The sequence below is a fragment of the Crocuta crocuta genome, unplaced genomic scaffold (genome assembly GCF_008692635.1).
Source record: "Crocuta crocuta isolate KB4526 unplaced genomic scaffold, BGI_CrCroc_1.0 scaffold62, whole genome shotgun sequence".
Lineage (NCBI taxonomy): Eukaryota > Metazoa > Chordata > Mammalia > Carnivora > Hyaenidae > Crocuta > Crocuta crocuta.
In genome coordinates, this window is record NW_027529173.1 from 9,216,334 (window position 1) to 9,235,993 (window position 19,660).

General features: G+C 37.3%; 1 protein-coding gene across 1 annotated transcript in view; it reads right to left on the reverse strand.

The window, feature by feature from the left end:
- Positions 1–16,386: 16,386 nt before the first annotated feature.
- The window catches only part of SCIN (scinderin), a 75,929-nt gene continuing 72,655 nt past the window's right edge, over positions 16,387–19,660 (reverse strand). The window contains exons 15-16 of the mRNA XM_077757630.1: positions 17,884–17,944; positions 16,387–17,259 (exon numbers count right to left, since the gene is read on the reverse strand). Coding sequence (XP_077613756.1) covers positions 17,132–17,259; positions 17,884–17,944 — 189 coding nt within the window. The 3' untranslated portion in view covers positions 16,387–17,131. The remainder of the gene's footprint in view (positions 17,260–17,883; positions 17,945–19,660) is intronic.

Sequence of the window (19,660 nt, forward strand, 5' to 3'; positions counted from 1 at the left end):
TATGATTAGAAGGAATTAAGAGATGTTGAATACTAGAGGACACATAGGAGCTTCTACTATGACCTATTTGTATGGTAGCTCGATTATCTCCTGTCTCTTTCATCCCACACTCTTCTAAGCATCAACAATCCAGTTTATCCCCAAATCTAATCTCTACATGATGCAAAATTATTTCTACAAACCCTAACGAGGCTTCATCAGGTCCCATGATCTACACTAGTAGGTACTTTCATGACCACACCCACAGCCCTCAAGTCCGCACACATGAGTACAATTAACTCTGACATACAGGGATGAAAGACAACCAGGAAAACTATAAGAAAAATTTCCACCTGCACATGCAGAATCACTTATCTAGAGCAGTACTGAGATCTTGCTGAGTGGAAATTGTGAGGACTACCCTTACTAGTAGTAGTGGAAAAGATTCCTCAATGAAATCCTGCTCTGCTGTCTGAAGCTCAGGTTTCTCGGCTCTTTGCTGAGATGATCTCAGGAGGTGCTTTCTGACTAAATAATCACAAATGTTTGTAGATTAGACTTGTGAGTTTTCCAGTGGTATAATTTGCTTACAACAAGAATTGACTCCCTATCTACTTGGCTCCAGGAACTTGTATATAAAATAAACCATGATCTGAAGCTTTATCTGGCTAAAACCCTAACAGTGCTATCATTCCTTTCTCCCTTGAATTAAGAGCAGCTACACTGGGTAGAAAAACGCCCTTAATCTGATTTTGGATTGGCTCACATTCCTGGTTGAGAACTCTTAAAGGAAGGCTCTTGAACGGAGTCCTGAGTGACAACTTTATCTACTGTTATTTTGTTTATAGAAACAGTTGGCTTTTCCAAGTTACTAATCCCTTAGTCAATTTAGATTAAAGGCCACCTGCTCAGAATAGAGCAGATTTAGATCCCTTTTCATCCCTGCTTTAAACTGATTAATTCTTGCCTGACTTCATCTTTCTCTTAGAGCACATTGCTAAAAGCTGCATGGAACAGCCAACACACATTAACATCTGCACTTTCTCAACCTTAAGAGGCATCTGATCTGCCTTCTTAGTTTCCACTGGTAACAGTCGTATTGCATGTTTTACCGTACAAAGGATTGCTGGCATCTCCACCTACAGTATCTATTTACTCACTCTTAGCAAGTCTATCTTTAAGGCAGGATGCCGTACATTCGAACATTTTTTATGAAAAACTCCACTTATGATATCAGTTTTTATATTAATCAGGGTACAGGCTGACCTGCTCTATAGAGACTCTAATGATAGAATGTTCTTTCTTTTTATCTAACAATCTTAAAATAAGCAGATCCAAGTCATAGTAGAGATGACTTGGCTTCTGTCATCCACTACTGTGGCTTCTGTCTCTTGGCCCAAGGTACGTATTTAAGCTCTTATCACTTTCCAGCTAGTGGGAAAGAGAATAGAAAAGTAGAAGACAAAGAACTTCCTTTTTAAGGAATTGACTAGAAACCTGCCCTTATAACTCAAGGAACTTCTCAGGTTTTTTGTTTTTTTGTTTTTTGTTTTTTTTCCCAGAGCGAGAGAGAATACCTCTCTAAACTTCTACCTCCTACCTTCTGAATGTTCAATATAACTGAAATGTCTTACTGATGTGCTTGTTGGTAGAAGCCTATATATGGTAAATGCAAGAAGTGAGTGAGTACATCATATGTAGAACTTGAGAAACTTAACAGATGATCATAGGAGAAGGGTAGGAAAAATAAAAACAGAAAGGGAGGCAAACTATACGAGACTCTTAATTTTTTCTTTTAATGTTTATTTATTTTTGAGACAGAGCTTGAGTTGGGGAGGGGCAGAGAGAGAGGGTGACACAGAATTTGAAGCAGGCTCCAAGCTATCAGCACAGAGGCCAATGCGGGGCTTGAACCCATGAACCTTGAGACCATGAGCTCTGTTGAAGTTGGACACTTAACCTACTGAGCCATCCAGGCACCTGATAAGAGACTCTTAAATACAGAGAACAAACTGAGGGTGGCAGAAGGGGACGTCAGTAGGAGAATGGGCTAAATGGGTGATGGGTGCTTTGGAGGGCACCTGTTGGGATGAGCACTGGGTATGTATATGTATATGTATATGTATATGTATATGTATATGTATAGGTAGGTGATGAATCACTGGATTCTTCTCCTGAAGCCCACAACTACACTGTATGTTATCTAATTTAAGACTAAAAAAAGTTTTAAGTGAGTAAATACATAAAATGTTTAATAGCATCCCTATTAGAGATGGATCTTTCTTCCAAAAAATTCCTTCCAAAAAAGAAGGAATTTTCCCTGTCTTCTGCATAACTGTTGTTTATTTTGTTTTTTACTTCTCATCTCTTCATATGTGACCAATCTCATCAAGCACAAAGTACTAGTAAGAGTTTCTGGCATTCAGTTTTATTCATGGTCACCTCACCCTCATCACCATTATTGTCTTATTTATTCTACTCAATCTCTTACCTCAAGGTTTCCATGAGAAGTGAACAATTAATTATGCTTGTAAATCCCTTCCTTAGCCTATCCACTTTTTGATACATGTGTTTATTTTGGTTTACTTCAGACGGTCTTTCTTATCTTTTCCATATTCTGTACATCCAAAGACTGGCCATGTTCTTGTTCACCGTCTCATACTCTTATCATTTGGCTTAGCCTGGTGTGGCAGTTTAATGACCTTATTTCAACAGTTATACTGTGTTTTCTCCAACATCCTTGCTCACCAATGAAGACCACCTTATATATGTGGATTTGAAGGTGAGTAGGCAAGCAAATGCGTCCTTAACTATTAGAGAAACTGAGGTTAAAAAGCTGTTTAGTGATTCTAGGGCACCTGGGTGGCTCAGTCAGTTAAGCATTCCACTTAAGCTAGGGCATGATCTCATAGTTTGTGAGTTCGAGCCCCTCATTGGGCTTTGTGCTGACAGCTCCGAGACTGGAGGCTGCTTCAGATTGTGTCTCCCTCTCTCTCTGCCCCTCCCCCACTTGCACTCTGTCTCTCTCTCTCTTTCTCTCTCAGAAATAAATAAACATTAAAAGAATTTGTAAAAAAAAAAGGCAATTAAGTGATTTAGCTAATACATCAATTGCAACTAGTAATGATGGAGCCAGGATCCTTCCAAGGTCGTTACGCTAAAGGCCCTATGAAGACACCATGCAGTGTTCTTTTGTGTTGTGGTGGTATCCTAACCAACTACACTGCTTTCTGACAAAGCAAAGCAAATCCAACACATCAGTAATCTTTCCATTATATTTATATTAAGTGTCATCATAGGGATGTCCATAAGGCAATCGGGTTCTGCTAAGACTGAGTAGTTTCCTTACTGTGGGGGAAACCATGCCTGGAATGAAATGACACCTTTTTCTCTTTGGTTTCACTTAATGATTATCCTGAAAGTCAGAAAGTACTAAATACATTAATAAACTAAAAACCCATAGAGCTAGAACTTTTAGGAGCATAGAATATTTTAGCTGACTATAGGGTACCTGTAATCCTTACTAGGAAACAAAACATAGTAACTTTGTTTATTCATGTCTTTTCATTAAAAGCTGTGGAATCATTATTCTGTGGGTATTTTGGCCTACATAATCTTTAGAGCCTGGGGCATTTTTGGTACTGGAATGAAATGATTTGCCCCTATGTACCATTTATACCGTTTCCTGAGAAATATATTGTGTTTGGCAGCAGCCTCTTTTCCTAACGAATATCCTAAAGAAGTGGGTTGTGTGGATTCTATAGGGACAAGTAGGCATTATATAAATTTTCTGCTTTGAGTAACAGATGACCTCTTGGGGCCTAAAACATTACAAAGGCAAGAATAAAATGCAGACTTAAATGAGCAGCCAATTCAAAGATTGTAAAACCAGATATTATCCTTCATGAAGGTTCATGTAAAATAATACTTGACCTAATAAAAATAAGACCTTTTTTTGAAGTACTTTTATATTCAGAAGTCAAAATTTCAAATAATGATTCTTCTCACTGAAACCTGGGCTGAATATTATGTACCATTAGAAGCCTGTTGGCTAACCTCTCTAATGACCTGCTAGGATTATCAGTCTAGCAATATCTCTACTCAGATTCTTCAAATATAGGAAGTTCACAGATATCTGTGCCTGAGGACAGAAAAATGTCACTCTCAAAAACCAAGGCTCAAAATGATCTTATTAAATTAGATCTGTGGCTGTTCAAAATATTTTGGTTTTGGCTAAAACCAAATGAAATATTGCCCCCCACTCCCTTATCTCCATAATTTCCCCATATTTACTTTTGTCTTTCAAGTAGTGTTACTATAATTGTACAGATAGCAACTGCCTTATGTAAGCCCAGTACGAGAAAATTATTTTTGCCTCCACTTATAAGATTCTCAGGGTGGAGCAAGGACAGAAACTTTGCAAGAATTTTGAAAGAGATGAAATGCCGACTAGGTTCCCCCTCCAGCTACAATTTATTTTTGATTTCGGAAATGAGGGTCTAGGCTAAAGGTGGAGATGGAAGAGAGTGGGAAAAGTCTATCAGTTTCTCAGCTTTCATTCAATATGCCAACCGACTATTATACTGGCTTCTTTGTATACCCTTCTACCCAGTATGGTAGGTGGAATAACAAACCATCAGAGAGACCACATCTTGTCTGGATGTGGCAAAGAGATGGTACATATGTGATTACATTAAGGATCTTGAGATAGGGAGATTATCCAGGAAGATCCAGTGTAATGACAAACTCCTTATAACTGAAGGAAGGAGAGGAGTTAGGAAAATAAGAGTAAGAGAAGAAGACATTAATAATGGTCACATAGCAAAGTCAGCTAGGGAGAGAGAGATTGTTGAAGATGCTGCACTACGAGGTTTAGGATGGAAGAAGTGGCCACAGGGTAAGGAACGTGGAGGGTACTAAGAGTTAGAAAAGACAAGGAGGGGGATTCTTCTCCCAGACCCTCCAGAAGGAATGTAACAGTGATGACCTATTTTAAACTTCTGAGCTCCAGAACTGGAAGACAATATATTTGTATTGTTGTAAGCCACTAAGTTTTAGGATAACTTGTAACAGTAGCAATAGCAAATGAATATACCATGATTCAATAATGATTTTAAATATGGAATATCAAAATTGTAGTGTGGACTACCAAAACTCAAATGGGAAGAAATAGAAAAATGTGAACAGACCCATAACTAGTAAAGAGATTGAATCAGTTATCAAAAATCTCCCAACAAATAAAAGTCCTGGGCCAGATGGCTTCCCTGGGGAATTCTACCAGACATTTAAAGCAGAGTTAATATGTATCCTTCTCAAGCTGTTCCAAAAAATAGAAATAGAAGGAAAGCTTCTGGACTCATTCTATGAAGCCAGCATTACCTTGATTCCCAAACCAGACAAAGACCCTACGAAAAAGAAGAATTACGGGCAAATATCCCTGATGAACATGGATGCAAAAATTCTCAACAAGATACTAGCAGAGTTAATTCAACAACATATAAAAAGAATTATTCACCATGATTAAGTGGGATTCATTCCTGGGCTGTAAGGATGGTTGAATAGTAACAGGTCAATCAATGTGATACATCACATTAATAAAAGAACGGATAAGAACCATACAATCCTGTCAATAGATGCAGAAAAAGCATCTGACAAAATACAGCATCCTTCTTAATAAAAACCCTCAAGAAAGTCGTGATAGAAGGAACATACCTAAAAATCATAAAAGCCATATATGAAAAATGTACAGCTAATACCATCCTCAATGGGGCAAAAATGAGAGCTTGTCCCTGAGATCAGGAACACAATAGGGATGTTCACTCTCACCACTGTTTTTAACATAGTGTTGGAAGCCCTAGCATCAGCAATCAGACAGCAAAACAAAATAAAGGGCATCAAAATTGGCAAAAAAGAAGAAAGAAAGAAGAATTGGCAAACTTTCACTTTTTAAAGATGACATATACTCTACATGGAAAACATGACAGACTCCACCAAAAGGCTGCTAGAGCTGATACATGAATTCAGCAAAGTCGCAGGGTAGAAAATCAATGTACAGAAATCAGTTGCATTTCTATATACCAATAATGAAGCAAAAGGAAGAGAAATCAAGAAATTAATCCATTCACAATTGTATGAACAACCATAAAATACCTAGGAATAAACCTAACCAAAGATATAAAAGATCTGTATGCTGAAAACTGTAGAAATCTTATGAAGGAAATTGAAGAAGACACAAAGAAATGAAAAAACATACCAAATTCATGGTTTGGAAGAATAAATATTGTTAAAATTTTAATACTACCCAAAGCAATCTACACAATCAATGCAATCCCAATCAAAATTGCACCAGCATTCTTCCCAAAGCTAGAACAAACTATCCTAAAATGTGTATGGAACCACAAATGACCCAGAATAGCCAAAGTAATATTGAAGAAGAAAAACAAACCAGGAGGCATCAAAATCCTGGACTTTAGCCTCTACTACAAGCTGTAATCATCAAGAGGTATCGTACTGGCACAAAAACAGACATATAGACCAATGGAACAGTACAGAGAACCTAGAATTGGATCCACAAATGTATGGCCAACTAATCTTTGACAAAGCAGGAAAGAATATCCAATGAAATAAAAGACAGTGTCTTTAACAAATGGTGCTGGGAGAATTGGACAGCAACATGAAGAAGAATGAAACTAGAACACTTTCTTACACCATACATGAAAATAAACTCAAAATGGATGAAAGACTTAAATATGAGACAGGAAATCATCAAAACCCTAGAGGAGAAAGAAAGCAATAACCTCCTTGACCTCAGTCACAGCAATTTCTTGCTTGACACATCTCCGAAGACAAGAGAATCAAAAGCAAAAATGAACTATTGGGACCTCATCAAGATAAAAAGCTTCTGCATGGCAAAGGAAACAATCAACAAAACTAAATGGCAACTGACAGAATGGGAAAAGGTATTTGCAAATGACATATCAGATAAAGGGCTAGTATCCAAAATCTATAAAGAAGTTACTGAACTCAGCACCCAAAAACAAATAATCCAGTGAAGAAATGGGCAGAAGACATGAGTAGACACTTTTCCAAAGACACCCAGATGGCCCATGGACACATGAAAAGATGTTCAATGTCACTCATCATCAGATAAATACAAATCAAAATCTCACTGAGATACCACCTCACACTGGCCAGAGTGGCTAAAATTAACAACAAAGGAAACAACAGATGCTGGCAAGGATGTGGAGAAATGGGAACCCTCTTGCACTATTGGTGGGAATGCAAATTGGTGAAGCCACTCTGGAAAATAGTGGGGAGGTTCCTCAAAAATTTAAAAATAAAACTACCCTATGATCTAACAGTAGCACTACTAGGAATTTATCCAAAGAATACAGGAATGCTGATTCATAGGGCTTTTGTACACCAATATTAAGAGCGGCACTTTCAACAATAGCCAAATTATGGAAAGAGCCTAAATGTTCATCAATTGATGAATGGATAAAGAAGATGTGGTTTATATATACAATGGACTACTACTTGGCAATGAGAAAGAATTAAATCATGCCATTTGCAGCAACATGGATGGAGCTGGCAGGTATTATGCTAAGTGAAATAAGTCAGTCAGAGAAAGACAGATATGTTTTTCACTCATATGTGGAACTTGAGAAACTTAACAGAAGACCACGGGGGCAGGGATGGGGAAAAATAATTACAGAGTCTCTTAAACTACAGAGACTCTTAAATACAGAGAACAAACTGGATTTGGGGGCAGGGAAGAGGGGAAAATGGGTGATGGGCATTAAGGAGGGCACTTGTTGGGATGAGCTGTGGGTGTTGTAAGTGATGAACCATGGGGATCTACCCCCAAAACCAAGAGCACACTTTACACACTGTATGTTAGCCAATTTGACAATAAATTATATTTTAAAAAATAAAATAGAAAATTGTAGTGTGTAAAATTTTAAAAATTATATACATACTTGTATCTACATGTTTTAATATCTGCTAAACAATTATGTCTTAAGGTCTCTATTTCATGGTGAGAAGAACATGGCAAATTTTGTTAACTAATTTGAAGATCTTATTCATCCTTTATGTGAAACATCATGTTTAGAACAAAAAAAAGCAGCTGTCCTATCATGTGGTAATGTCTTATTTTAGATTATTTCCTTAAATTTCCCTGTGGTAACACACAACTTTCTTTTCCCCATTGAAATGTAGTTTCTCAAGGGTAGGGAATTTTGGCCTTTTGGTTTAGATAAATAATCCTTTGTTGCAAGGGGCTCTCCTGTGCTGTAGGAGGAATAGTGGCATCCCTGGCTTCCACTCACAGATGCCAGTAGCACTTGATGTTCCCCAGCTGTGATGACAAAAATGTCATCAGACATTTCCAAGTGTCCCCTAGGGAGCAAAATTAGCTCTGGTTGAAAGTCAATGCTTTAGGTAACGCACAATTTGGCAATAAATACCCCTTGGTCATCCATGACAACATTCACAAGAATATGGTGATATTACTGCAAGATTATCAGAAAGGCAGTTTGTTGTATGACTAAAGCAGGCTGACATTCTGCCTAAAACATTTCATCATGGACTGCCTTGGTTTTCTTCTTGCCTCACTAAGATCTTTTTCTCATCCTCTTTGCTGCTCCTCCCCATCTCTCACGTCTCTCAGTGATGGAACATCCTGGGACTCAGTTATCATCTCAGATGCCTTCTTTATCTACACTCACACCCTTTGTCATCATGTCCACTCTCAGGTCTTTAAATCTATCTATGCACTGACTCATAGCAAATACACGTCCCTGGCCATGAATTCTCTATTGAACTTGAAGAGCCTACTTGACAACTTTCACTGACTGTCCAGTAGGCTAAGCATCTCAAAAATGAACACGTTCAACTCTGGTTTCCCAGTCAGACTTCTCCCACACTGTTTCCCAGCTCAATAAATGGCAACTCCTCTGAGAATCAATTCCTCTCATTTTTCTCACACTCGTTATCAAATCCATTATCCTCCTATTGACTTCATATTACCAACATATCAGAATCTAGTGCCCCCTCACCACCATCAGCTCTGGCTTAGATCCTAACCAGATGCTTTCCTTGGGCCTCTTTTTCTAGGTTTGCCATTCTCAGTCTCTTCTTGACTCAGCAGCCAGAGGGAAAATGAAAATGCCACAAGTTCTATGTGATCTTGCTTCTACTACCTTTCTGCCTCATCTCTCAGACTTCTCCATCCCTCTCAATCCTCTTTAGCCACACTACCTTCCTCACAATGCCTTGAACAAGCCAGTTTCTTTTCCCTCTGTATGAAAGACTGCTGGTTACACCTAGAGATATGGCCAGGGTATAAGTCATTAGTCATGGTTCTCCAGAGAAACAAAACCAATTGGAAATATGTATGCATGTGTGTGTATGTGTGAAATGAGAATTATTTTTAAGAAATTTGCTTACATGATTATGAAGACTGAGATGCTTTCTACAACTTGGGGACTCAGGAAAACATGTGGTGTAAATTCCAGTCTGAGTATAAAGGTCCTGAGAATCAAGATAGTTGATGGTGTAAATCACAGTCCGAGGAAAGAAAACTGCTACTTGAGTTCAAAAAGTTAAATAAAGAGAGCCAATTGAACCTTCTGCCACCATTTTGTTCTCTTCGGGGCCTTCACAGAGTGAATCATGCCCATCCATAGTGGGGAAGGCCATTTGCTTTACTCAGTCTACCAGTTGAAATGCTAATCTCTTTCAGAAACACCTCCACAGACACACCCACAAACAATCTTTAAACAGATACCTGGACATCCCATGGCCAGGTCAAGGTGACACATAAAGTTAACCATCAGAGAATTATCTCCTCCCTTCCTTTTGGTCCCTGATGAAATGTCACGTTAGAGAGGACTTTCCTATCCACTCTATCTAAAATAGAATTCCTCATCTCACAATTGCTATCCCTCTTTCTAGCCTTGCTATATTGCAGAATACATATACTGAATATTTGCTTCTTTTCTGTCTCTACCCACTAAATTGTAGCTCCACTGAGGGCAGGGCATCCTTAACTATCTGCCCTCTGATGTATCGCTAGTTTACACACACACACACACACACACACACACACCAGGATATACGTGCCAGCATAGCCTGGAATGTAGCAAATATATCATAAAATTAATATGACTGCACTCTGTTGAAGCTCAAATTTAGAAGATAGTATAAAATAGTTTTAGACTAGAACACAGCTACATCTGACCTGCCTAGAAGCACTATTCTTTTTCAATCTAAAATAAAAGTAAGACTGTATTTCTCAGCGTTTTCACAAACTAGCAAAGACTATATTTATTAACATGGAGAAAGAGAGCCCTCTACCGTGCTGTTTAGGTATACACAGTTCTGAAGATTTTTTAATGACTTAATTTTTGTTTTAATCAGAACATTGTTTTAATGAATTTGAAGAGATTTATAAATAATTTCCATTTTGATAGCTTTAAACTAAAAATATATTTCTCCAGTAAATGAAGTAAATCTTACATGTTGTCGTGTGGATTTATTATAATAGAATTTTCACTGCCTCAAATTTGATTTGAAGCCAGAGTAGGGCAGGGACAGAATTTTTAAGTCAAAACGATGTTTGCCAGTGAAAAAATACTGTGTCTGAAAGATAAATAATTATAGTTTTTGCTATTCCTACATATGAAAGTAATGTAAGTATGCTTCCTGGTTAATGAAAAAGCCTCTAAAGTTGGAGAGATCTTCATTTCATTTGCAGAAGGCTCTAGTAGGTCTCTAATCATGTTGCATATTATAATGGGAGCATTTAAAAATTATTAATGTCCAGATCACTTTCACCAAGAGTACTTCCTCTTTTTCAATCTTTGAGCTTTCTAGTTCTTTCTCTTATCTTATTGAACTGGTTCTCCATGGAGGAACCATTTTGCTTCTCTGTCTCCCCAGGGACATTTGAAACCATCTGGAGGCATTTTCAGTGGAGGTCGAGGACAGTGATATGGGTATCTGGTAAGCAGAGGCCAGAGATGCTACTAGTCATCCTGTAAAACACAGAACAACTCTCCCTCTCCCACAACAAAGAATTATGAAAATGTCAGTAGTGCCAAGGTTTAGAAACCCTGCCTTATTAGGCTGCTTATAACCTCCAGTAAAATATGGGATAGAAATGATGAGAACAAACAACTGTATCTTGTTCCAGATCTTAGTGGGAAACATTTGGTCTTCCTCTCTTATTTAGGACCTAATATTTTTGCAGATACCCTTTTCAAAATTGAGGAACTTCCATTCTAGTCCTAGTTTGTATTATGAATGGTTATTGAATTTTATTAAATGCTTTCTGCATCTATTCAGATGTTTAGTTTTTTCTTTTAATTCTGTTAATAAGGAGAATTCTTGACTAATTTTTAACTATTAAAATGGATTCCAGGGATAAACTCCTCTGATTTTTACATATTGTTGGATTCAGTTTGATGTATCTCAAAGGTTTTAGGTAATACTGGTATGTAGTTTTTCTTATGTCTGCTTCTTTTTGATATCAGGGTAATACTAGCCTCCTAAATGAATCAGGAAATGTCTTTTTTTTTTTTTAATCATTATCTTCTATTTCCTGGAAGATTCATGTAGAACTGATTTTATTGCTTTCTTAAATGTGTGATAGAAATCACCAGTGAAGTCCAATTAGTCCTACACTTTTCTCTGCTAGAAGGTGCAACTATGAATTGGTTTCTTTAGTATGTGCACACATTGCTATTTAGATGGCTCTACTCTTGAGCTTTATTAGTATCTGTCTTCCAAGGAATTTGCCTGGTCATCAATGTCAAATTTACAAGCATAAAATTATGTTTCTTATTTTCTTTTCAGTCTCCATAGGTCCTATGGCAATACTGCCCTTTTCCCCTTGATACTAGTAATTTAAATTTTTCCATTTTTCTTTATTAGTCTGTATTCCTCATTCCCTTCTCCCTGCTTTCTTTGGGTTTAGGTTATTCCTCGTTTGGTTTCTTAAGGCAGACGCTTGCATCATTGACTGAAGGCCTTTCCATTTATCTAATGTTAACATTTAAGGCTATAAATTTCCTTTTAATACTGAGTCAGCCATATCCTACACCTTTTGATAGGCATCATTCCAATTTTCACGGAGATAAAAATATTTTCTCATTTCTCTTGTGATTTCTCCTTTTATCTAAATATTTAGAGATTAGACAGATATCTCCTTATCATTAATATCTAGTTGAATTCCACTATGGCTAGAGAACATTTGTTTGTATGCTTTTTCAATGTCTTAAATTTGTGGAGATTTGTCTTCTGGCCCAGAGTATTATTTTCTCTCTTGGTGAATATTTTAAATGCCCTTAAAAAGTTACGTTGCTATTATTGGTGGAGTATTCAGGATATATCAATGAGGTTAAATTGGTTGAGAATGTTGTTTGAGACTTCTCCATCCTTACTGATTTTCTTCTCTTCTACCAGCCATTGAGAGATGATTTCCCTATTGTGATGGAACTCCATGTTTGTTTCTATTATTTTCAGTTTCACTTACACTTTAGCTTTTTGAACCATATGAACTTGATCTAGGCACATACAGTAAAATGTGGATCCAACCTTCCCTTTTTCTTCTTCCAGCACCAAACTAGTTTATCATTAATATTTTAGGTAGTGTGGTAAGGATGATGTTTAAGAGAGAAAATTAGAGAACTTGTAAAATACATAGCATACTTTAAAAATATTTAATGTTAAGTCTTTAAAACTAAAAGAGAAGAAATCATGGTAGAGAAAAAAAAGATAGTGCAAGAAAAACGTTCCAAAAATACATTTTTGAACTGCAACATATACATCCTCTCTCTCTCTGTATATATATATGTGTCTGTATAAAGTGAATACTATTATTCTTTTCTTTATTTTCACTAGAATTCCATCCCTCTGAATAACCTGTCCAAATAGAAGTTATTTTCAAGCCAATTCTCTAACGGTCTTGCAAAATAAAACAAATACTAAGAAAAACACTCGGTCCTTTTATATAGATTCCTTGTATCCTTTGTCTTTTGCTCAGTTAATGCTCCAAATCTGATTTCTTATTTAAAATTCCTGAGAGGGTCACGTGAGTGGCTCACTTGGTTAAGTATCCAACTCTTGATTTTGGCTCAGGTCATAATCTCACGGTTTGTGAGTTCGAGCCCCATATTAGGCTCTGTGCTGACAGTGCAGAGCCTCCTTGGAATTCTCTCTCTCCCTGTCTCTCTGACCCTCCCCTGGCTAACATGCATACGTGTATGCTCTCTTTCAAAATAAATAAATAAACTTTAAACAATTAAAAAATAAAATTCCTAAGATGTGCTACTTCTGACTAGAATATTTATTTCTTGTTGGCACTTTGTTTTACTGGATTCACTAAATTTTTCTAGTCACATATTTCATACAAAAATGAGTGTGCTATAATATTGGATGCAAAGAAAGGTCTGTAAAAGAACTAGTAGCTGAGGAGTAACTTATGTTTGCTTTGGCTTTTCATCACAAAAATCTTTGAAGGAAAATCAAAGAGAAGAAAGAAATCTAAGTTTCATATTAAAAATTAATAATAAGCAATTGTTCCACTCAAGAAAAGCAGAAAATTATGAAACTTTCATATCACTTTAGGCTGTATACAACTGCATTTTAAAGTCAGGAGACTAATTTCTACAGGGGTTTACATATCATTTGAGTTTTGAGACTACACAGTACCATAGATTGATGACCATTTTATAATCCAGCAATCACCTTTTCAGAGATACATAGGTTCCCCTGCCCTCATAATGATTTTACATGATTTGCAGGTGTTTCTTTAACCACTATCAGCTTGGAGTATGAAACTAAAAAAGAAACTCCCTAGCTCACCCTTCCCAGGTAATATTTACACATCCTTTTTCCCATTTCTCCACCAGCTGCGCTCCACTTTACTAAATGTAGGGCTTATAAATCTTGATGTAGCAGCTGTAGTTGCTGGTAATTTCTGTGGTCACCTCCAGTGTTTCGGCTGGGCATGTTGCTCAGTAGATACATCCTCCTCATTGTGCTTGTGCTGATGACGTGGGGCTGTCTCCTGAGGTGTCACCATCTCTGCCTTGGAGTACGTGGGCTTAGGACTCTTAGGAAAGCAATGTTTTCATAGCTCAGATCTACAACAGCAGTTCAGCTTAAGATGCATTTGTTCCGGTCCAGAGGTGAAAGGAGGCATCTCCCTGCTTCTTTAGAACACAGATATAATTCTCCTACCTCTGCACCTCTGCACTTGGTTTTTTTTATGTTTTATTTATTTCTGAGAGGGAGAGAGGAGAGCGAGTGAGCAGGGGAGGGCCAGAGAGAGAGCGAGATACAGAATCTGAAACAGGCTCCAGGCTCTGAACTGGCTGTCAGCACAGAGCCCAAAGCAGGGCTTGAACCCATGAACCGCGAGATCATGACCTGAGCCGGAGTCGGACGCTTAACCGACGGAGCCACCCAGGAGCCCCTGCACCTGTGCACTTGGAATGCCTTTTCCCTGGGTGTGACCACAAGATTCAATCCCTCCCCCTGTCTATTCCATGTTCAAATATCATTTACTTAATAGGGACTTCTGGAACCACCCTGTTAAAATTGCACTCTTCCCCACTCTCACTTAATATATCCTGTCCTCCTTCCCTATATATCTTCCTTCCACAGAATTTATATTCCAACATATTTTATAATATACAGTGGCCCCCACCTATTCTGAGGGATACATGCCAAGATACCGTGTGAATGCCTGAAACTATGTTTAGTACACAATCCTACATATACTGTTTTTTTTCTGTACGTACACATAGCTCTGATAAAGTTTAAATTATAAATTAGTTCTTGCAAGTGCATACCAACAATAGCAGTGCAATAGAACAATTTAACAAGATACTGTAATAAAAGTTATGTGAATGTGGACTTTCTTTTCCTCTCTCAAAATATCTTAATGCACTGTACTCACCCTTCATCCTGTGGTGACGTGAGATGATAAAATTCCTGCGTGATGCAATGAAGTGAAGTAAATGGCATAGCGTAGCTTTAGGCTACTATTGACCTTCTGCATAGACACCAGAAGGAGGGTCAGCTGCTTCCTGACCACAGCTGACCACAGTTAACTGAAACCATGAAAAGCAAGACTGAGGGAAAGTTGGGACTCTGTATCTACTTAGTGACTTTGTTTTTGTTAGCTTCTTCCCTGGAATATAAACTCTCTGACAGTTTGGATTTTGTCTGTTTCATTCATGTTGGATTCAAAGTGCCTAGAATAGTGTCTGACACCAAATAGACACCTAATAAAAATATTTACTGAATGAAGGAATAGTCCCTGGAAGTGCAGCTTCTCGCTGCTTCCTTACCACTCACACAAGCTGTATTTACTTTTCAGTCATAATGATACTGGACCCACTTCTCCACACCAGGACCCATGCCAAGACCCAGTTTGAAATGTACATGCCATTAATTTCCAACTGAGAGAATGTGAGAATTTCTCAGATCACTCCTTGGCTCTGATTCCCCTTTCCATGGAAATGTAGCTTCTCCTCCTCAATGAGCCTCCTTCTAGCCTACTTCCAAAGTTGGTTTCTACTTTATTTGATCTCCACCTTCTACCCCAAATCCTCTGTTATGGGGTCTGTCAAATTATTTAAACAAGGAGATCATTAGACTGATGTGGCTCTAATGCTGTGGAGACCTATGTAAGGAAACCAAAATCTAAGCCTGTAAATGCCTCAAGATTACAAAATCAAAATCTGAGGACAACCAATCACGAACAGTCACTTGGGCTTTAAGCCTAGCCAGTCAATAATATGCTTATTTTGTTTTACTCTTTCTCTATAAAAGTCTCTTCCTGAGTTCCTTCTGGTAGAGTACTCCTAACTGCTTCTAGTTTGGCACTGCCCAATCCAAATGGATTTTTTGCTCAAATAAACTCTTGAAATGTTTAATATGCCTTGGTTTATCTTTTAAAAGGGACCAGGTTTCCCATTCACTATATATTTAAAAACCTTCATAATTATGTAACCTTAGAAAGGTTGTTTAATTTTGACTACTTAATGAGGATGAATTAAGAAATATTAAATTCTAGGAGTGCCTGGGTGGCTCAGTCAGTTAAGTGTCTGACTTCGGTTCAAGTCATGATCTCACAGCTCGTGGGTTCGAGCCCTGAATCCAGCTCTGTGCTCACAACTCAGAGCCTGGAGCATCCTTTGGATTCTGTGTCTCCTTTTCTCTCTTCCCCTCCCCTGCTGTGTGTCTCTCTCTCTCAAAAATAAATAAACATTAAAAAAAATTAAAAAAGAAGTATTAAATTCATATTTATTTGTGATTAAAAGTATTTAACCTTAAAACTAATTATGTAATTAACTCACATGTCATATTTGAATAAAATGTCACGACAAAAAACCTTTTCAAAAAGAGGTGTATTTTAATGATGAAAGACAAGCTTAATGAATTTTTTTGTACATAGCCTTTGTAGTATTAAACAAGTACTGTCAAATACATATATCTAAGCAGATAAGGATACAATTATTTTGTCATGAAAAAGCTGTGATTTCAAAGGTCTTTAAAAAGGAAAAAATGGTAATTCTTACTCTTAAGAAATGACAGTTGGGAGTTAATGGTGTCAGAGTCATATTGGCTGAAGAAGAAAAATAACAACAAACCCTAAACCCCCCTTAACATCAACCTCACCACAAACATATAATCCTTTTGAACACAAAGGAGAATAACTTCAAAGGCATTAAGGCTTACTTCTCTGGCATATTAAAGAAAAAGTTTGGCTAATGGCTCCTGATTTATAAAATTCCCTGATAAACTCCCCTAGATTATGCATAAATTTCCACTTTTAAAAGGTCATATAAAAAGATATGAATCCCAGTTTCCAGCAGAGCTACTATTGGTCCATAACAAAAGTTTACTTGAGGTTATTTAAAAATACTAACATAAGAAAATTCTTATTTTTAAAAAGAAAATTTTTTAAAAGAAAATTTAACTAGAATTTCAAGCTAACATTAGGTATGAAAAAAACAGCCATATGGCTGAGGTTAACTTTCTAAAGTCCAACAAGCAAGAAAACCTTCCTCCCCCCCAAACAGCAATGGGACAGTTGCGCCATAACATTTGTGTGGTTCTTCCTACAAAAACTAGTTTACCACCGGTGGGAGTCCCAGCCCAGGAACCAGCCTGTGAATGTGGGTGGCTCGTGGCCCTGTTTTACGATGACAATTGGGGTCCTCCTGTCTCTTCCAGAAGGGTCTGTCTCAAGGTACATTTTAGCTACAAAGAATGGGCAGAGACATACACATTCGGTTAGTTCCAATGGACCTAAAATAATGACAGAATGAAAAGTCTTCCAATTAAAGTGATGAATCACATTTTCGTTGCCGCCAAAGTAGCCAAATGCTGTTCCATATGAATAATTCCTTATTGATTTCTCTCAGCTCCTATGGATTGCATGTGAGTGTCTCATGACTGCCTGAAAGTAAACTAAACTTTATAGAATAATCCTTATGGCATACTTTTTCTTATACTTTTCAGTAATAAAAAGCAATTGTGCCAGAAAGAACAGCATTCCCCAAAAGGAATTTTTAAAAACTTAGGTTATCACAGTTATAAAGGTTTCAACAATTTCCATATAGAACATTATTTCAGTGAATTTAAAATTTTCTGCACAAATTGATGTAATCGTATTCTAAATTAGGTAACAAAGTCTATTTTTCTTATTCTGAAATTCTTGAGTTTAAAAGACTTCCATTACTCTTTAGTTTTGAAAGCGAAAGCTTATTAGATTCTCCTCGGTTTTAATGTGCAGTTTTGAAGAATGTGCTGGAAAGAGCAGTCAGGGACTCAGACATAACCATTCAGGGTAACTGCCATCATTGTGCACGGGATTTCACTTACCAGACTTCAGAGATTCTGTTCTCTCGACTTCATTGGCATCTTTGCCAACCCAAATAAAAATCTGGAAAATGGAACAATAATAATATGTACTGTTTGGGGAGTACTGATTCGGTGCAAGCCCTAAGCCAAGGGCTTCTCACACGCTGTTCATTATACTCTTCACCACAAGCCCAGAAGTTAAGGATGTGAACAAGGAGGTGAAGAGAAGTTCCACCACTTTCCCAATGTTTGCCTTATCAGGACACATCTAAATTGATATCCAGCCAGTTTGACTCCAGATTTCACACTCTGATATTCTGTGTTTACATAGTATTTTACAGACTTGCTCCAAACAAAATATTGGCCACTTTCTGCACCCACTTCTGGGGTGGAGTGTGTAATGCAGTCATTATCTCTGTATTATTATGTGAGGACCACACTTAGCTTGTTTGTGGAGACCTCAGACTCCCTTTAGGAACCTCTGACTTCACCCTGTAGTTTACACCTATAAAACTGTATCCTGTAACACTTTGGTAAAGGTGCTATAATGTTTAGTATTTCAATACTGAGGTCTTTAAAAAAATTTTTTTAATGTTTTTTATTTATTTCTGAGAGAGAGAGACACAGTGTGAGCAGGCTAGGGTCAGAGAGAGAGGGAGATACAGAATCTGAAGCAGGCTCCAGGCTCTGAGCTGTCAGCATAGAGCCCTACATGGGGCTCAAACCCACAACCTGTGAGATCATGACCTGAGGCAAAGTCAGATGCTTAACCGACTGAGCTACCCAGGCTCCCTGAGGTTTTTTTTTAAACTGATATAATTATAAATTCTGTACATATCCTTCTTGTCAAATGTGTAGGTTGGGAGCTGAAAAACATTCTTTTGAATTACTTATATTTAAATCACTTTAGAGTAACTTGTTGGCAGAGAAATTTTGGTCAAATTAGTTTTGGCTGTATTCTAATTCACACTGGAAGTACTGAAATATCTGCTTGCAGGGCACAGAACACACCATGAAGCATGGGAATACAAATGAAAAATGTGATTAAAAATAAGTCATAAGGGAAATATTCTAAAGTATCTGTGACTATAGGATTGACTACAAATGGAAATAATTAAATTCTTCTGAATAAGGAAACATCATTCTCATTTTAATTCTTAATACACAAAGATGTTTTGACATGAGGTTTTAAATTTCATATTGAGAGCCACCTGGGTGGCTCAATAGGTTAAGCGTCTGACTTCAGCTCAGGTCATCTCACCATTTATGAGTTCAAGCCCCATGTTGGGCTCGTGCTGACAGCTCAGAGCCTGGAGCCTGCTTTGGATTCTGTGTCTTCCTCTCTCTGTCCCTCCCCCACTCATGCTCTGTCTCTCAAAAATAAATAAACATTAACAAAAAATTTAAGAAAATAAATTTCATATCCACAAATAAGTGATCCATTCACCTGGGGAGAGTCTGTAGCTAAGATGTCAAATTCAAATATGATTAATTCCAGACCAAGAAGCTAAGGTGTAAAATAAACAAATGAGTTTAGCAATTAAGAACAGACCTATAAGTAACAATTAGTGGGGTTAACTCTAAGACTAGGCCTAATTCAGGGATAAGGGTTTCGTAATTGTTCTATACAATTTAATTCCTAATATATGTATTTTTCCCTTTTACTATTTAATGAATTTACATAAAGGTTAAAAAAAAAAAAACCCAAAAGCCAATTCTCATATATGGCATGCCAAATCACCATTCTTTTTTCTCCAAATATATGTGTGTGTGTGTGTGTGTGTGTGTGTGTGTGTAT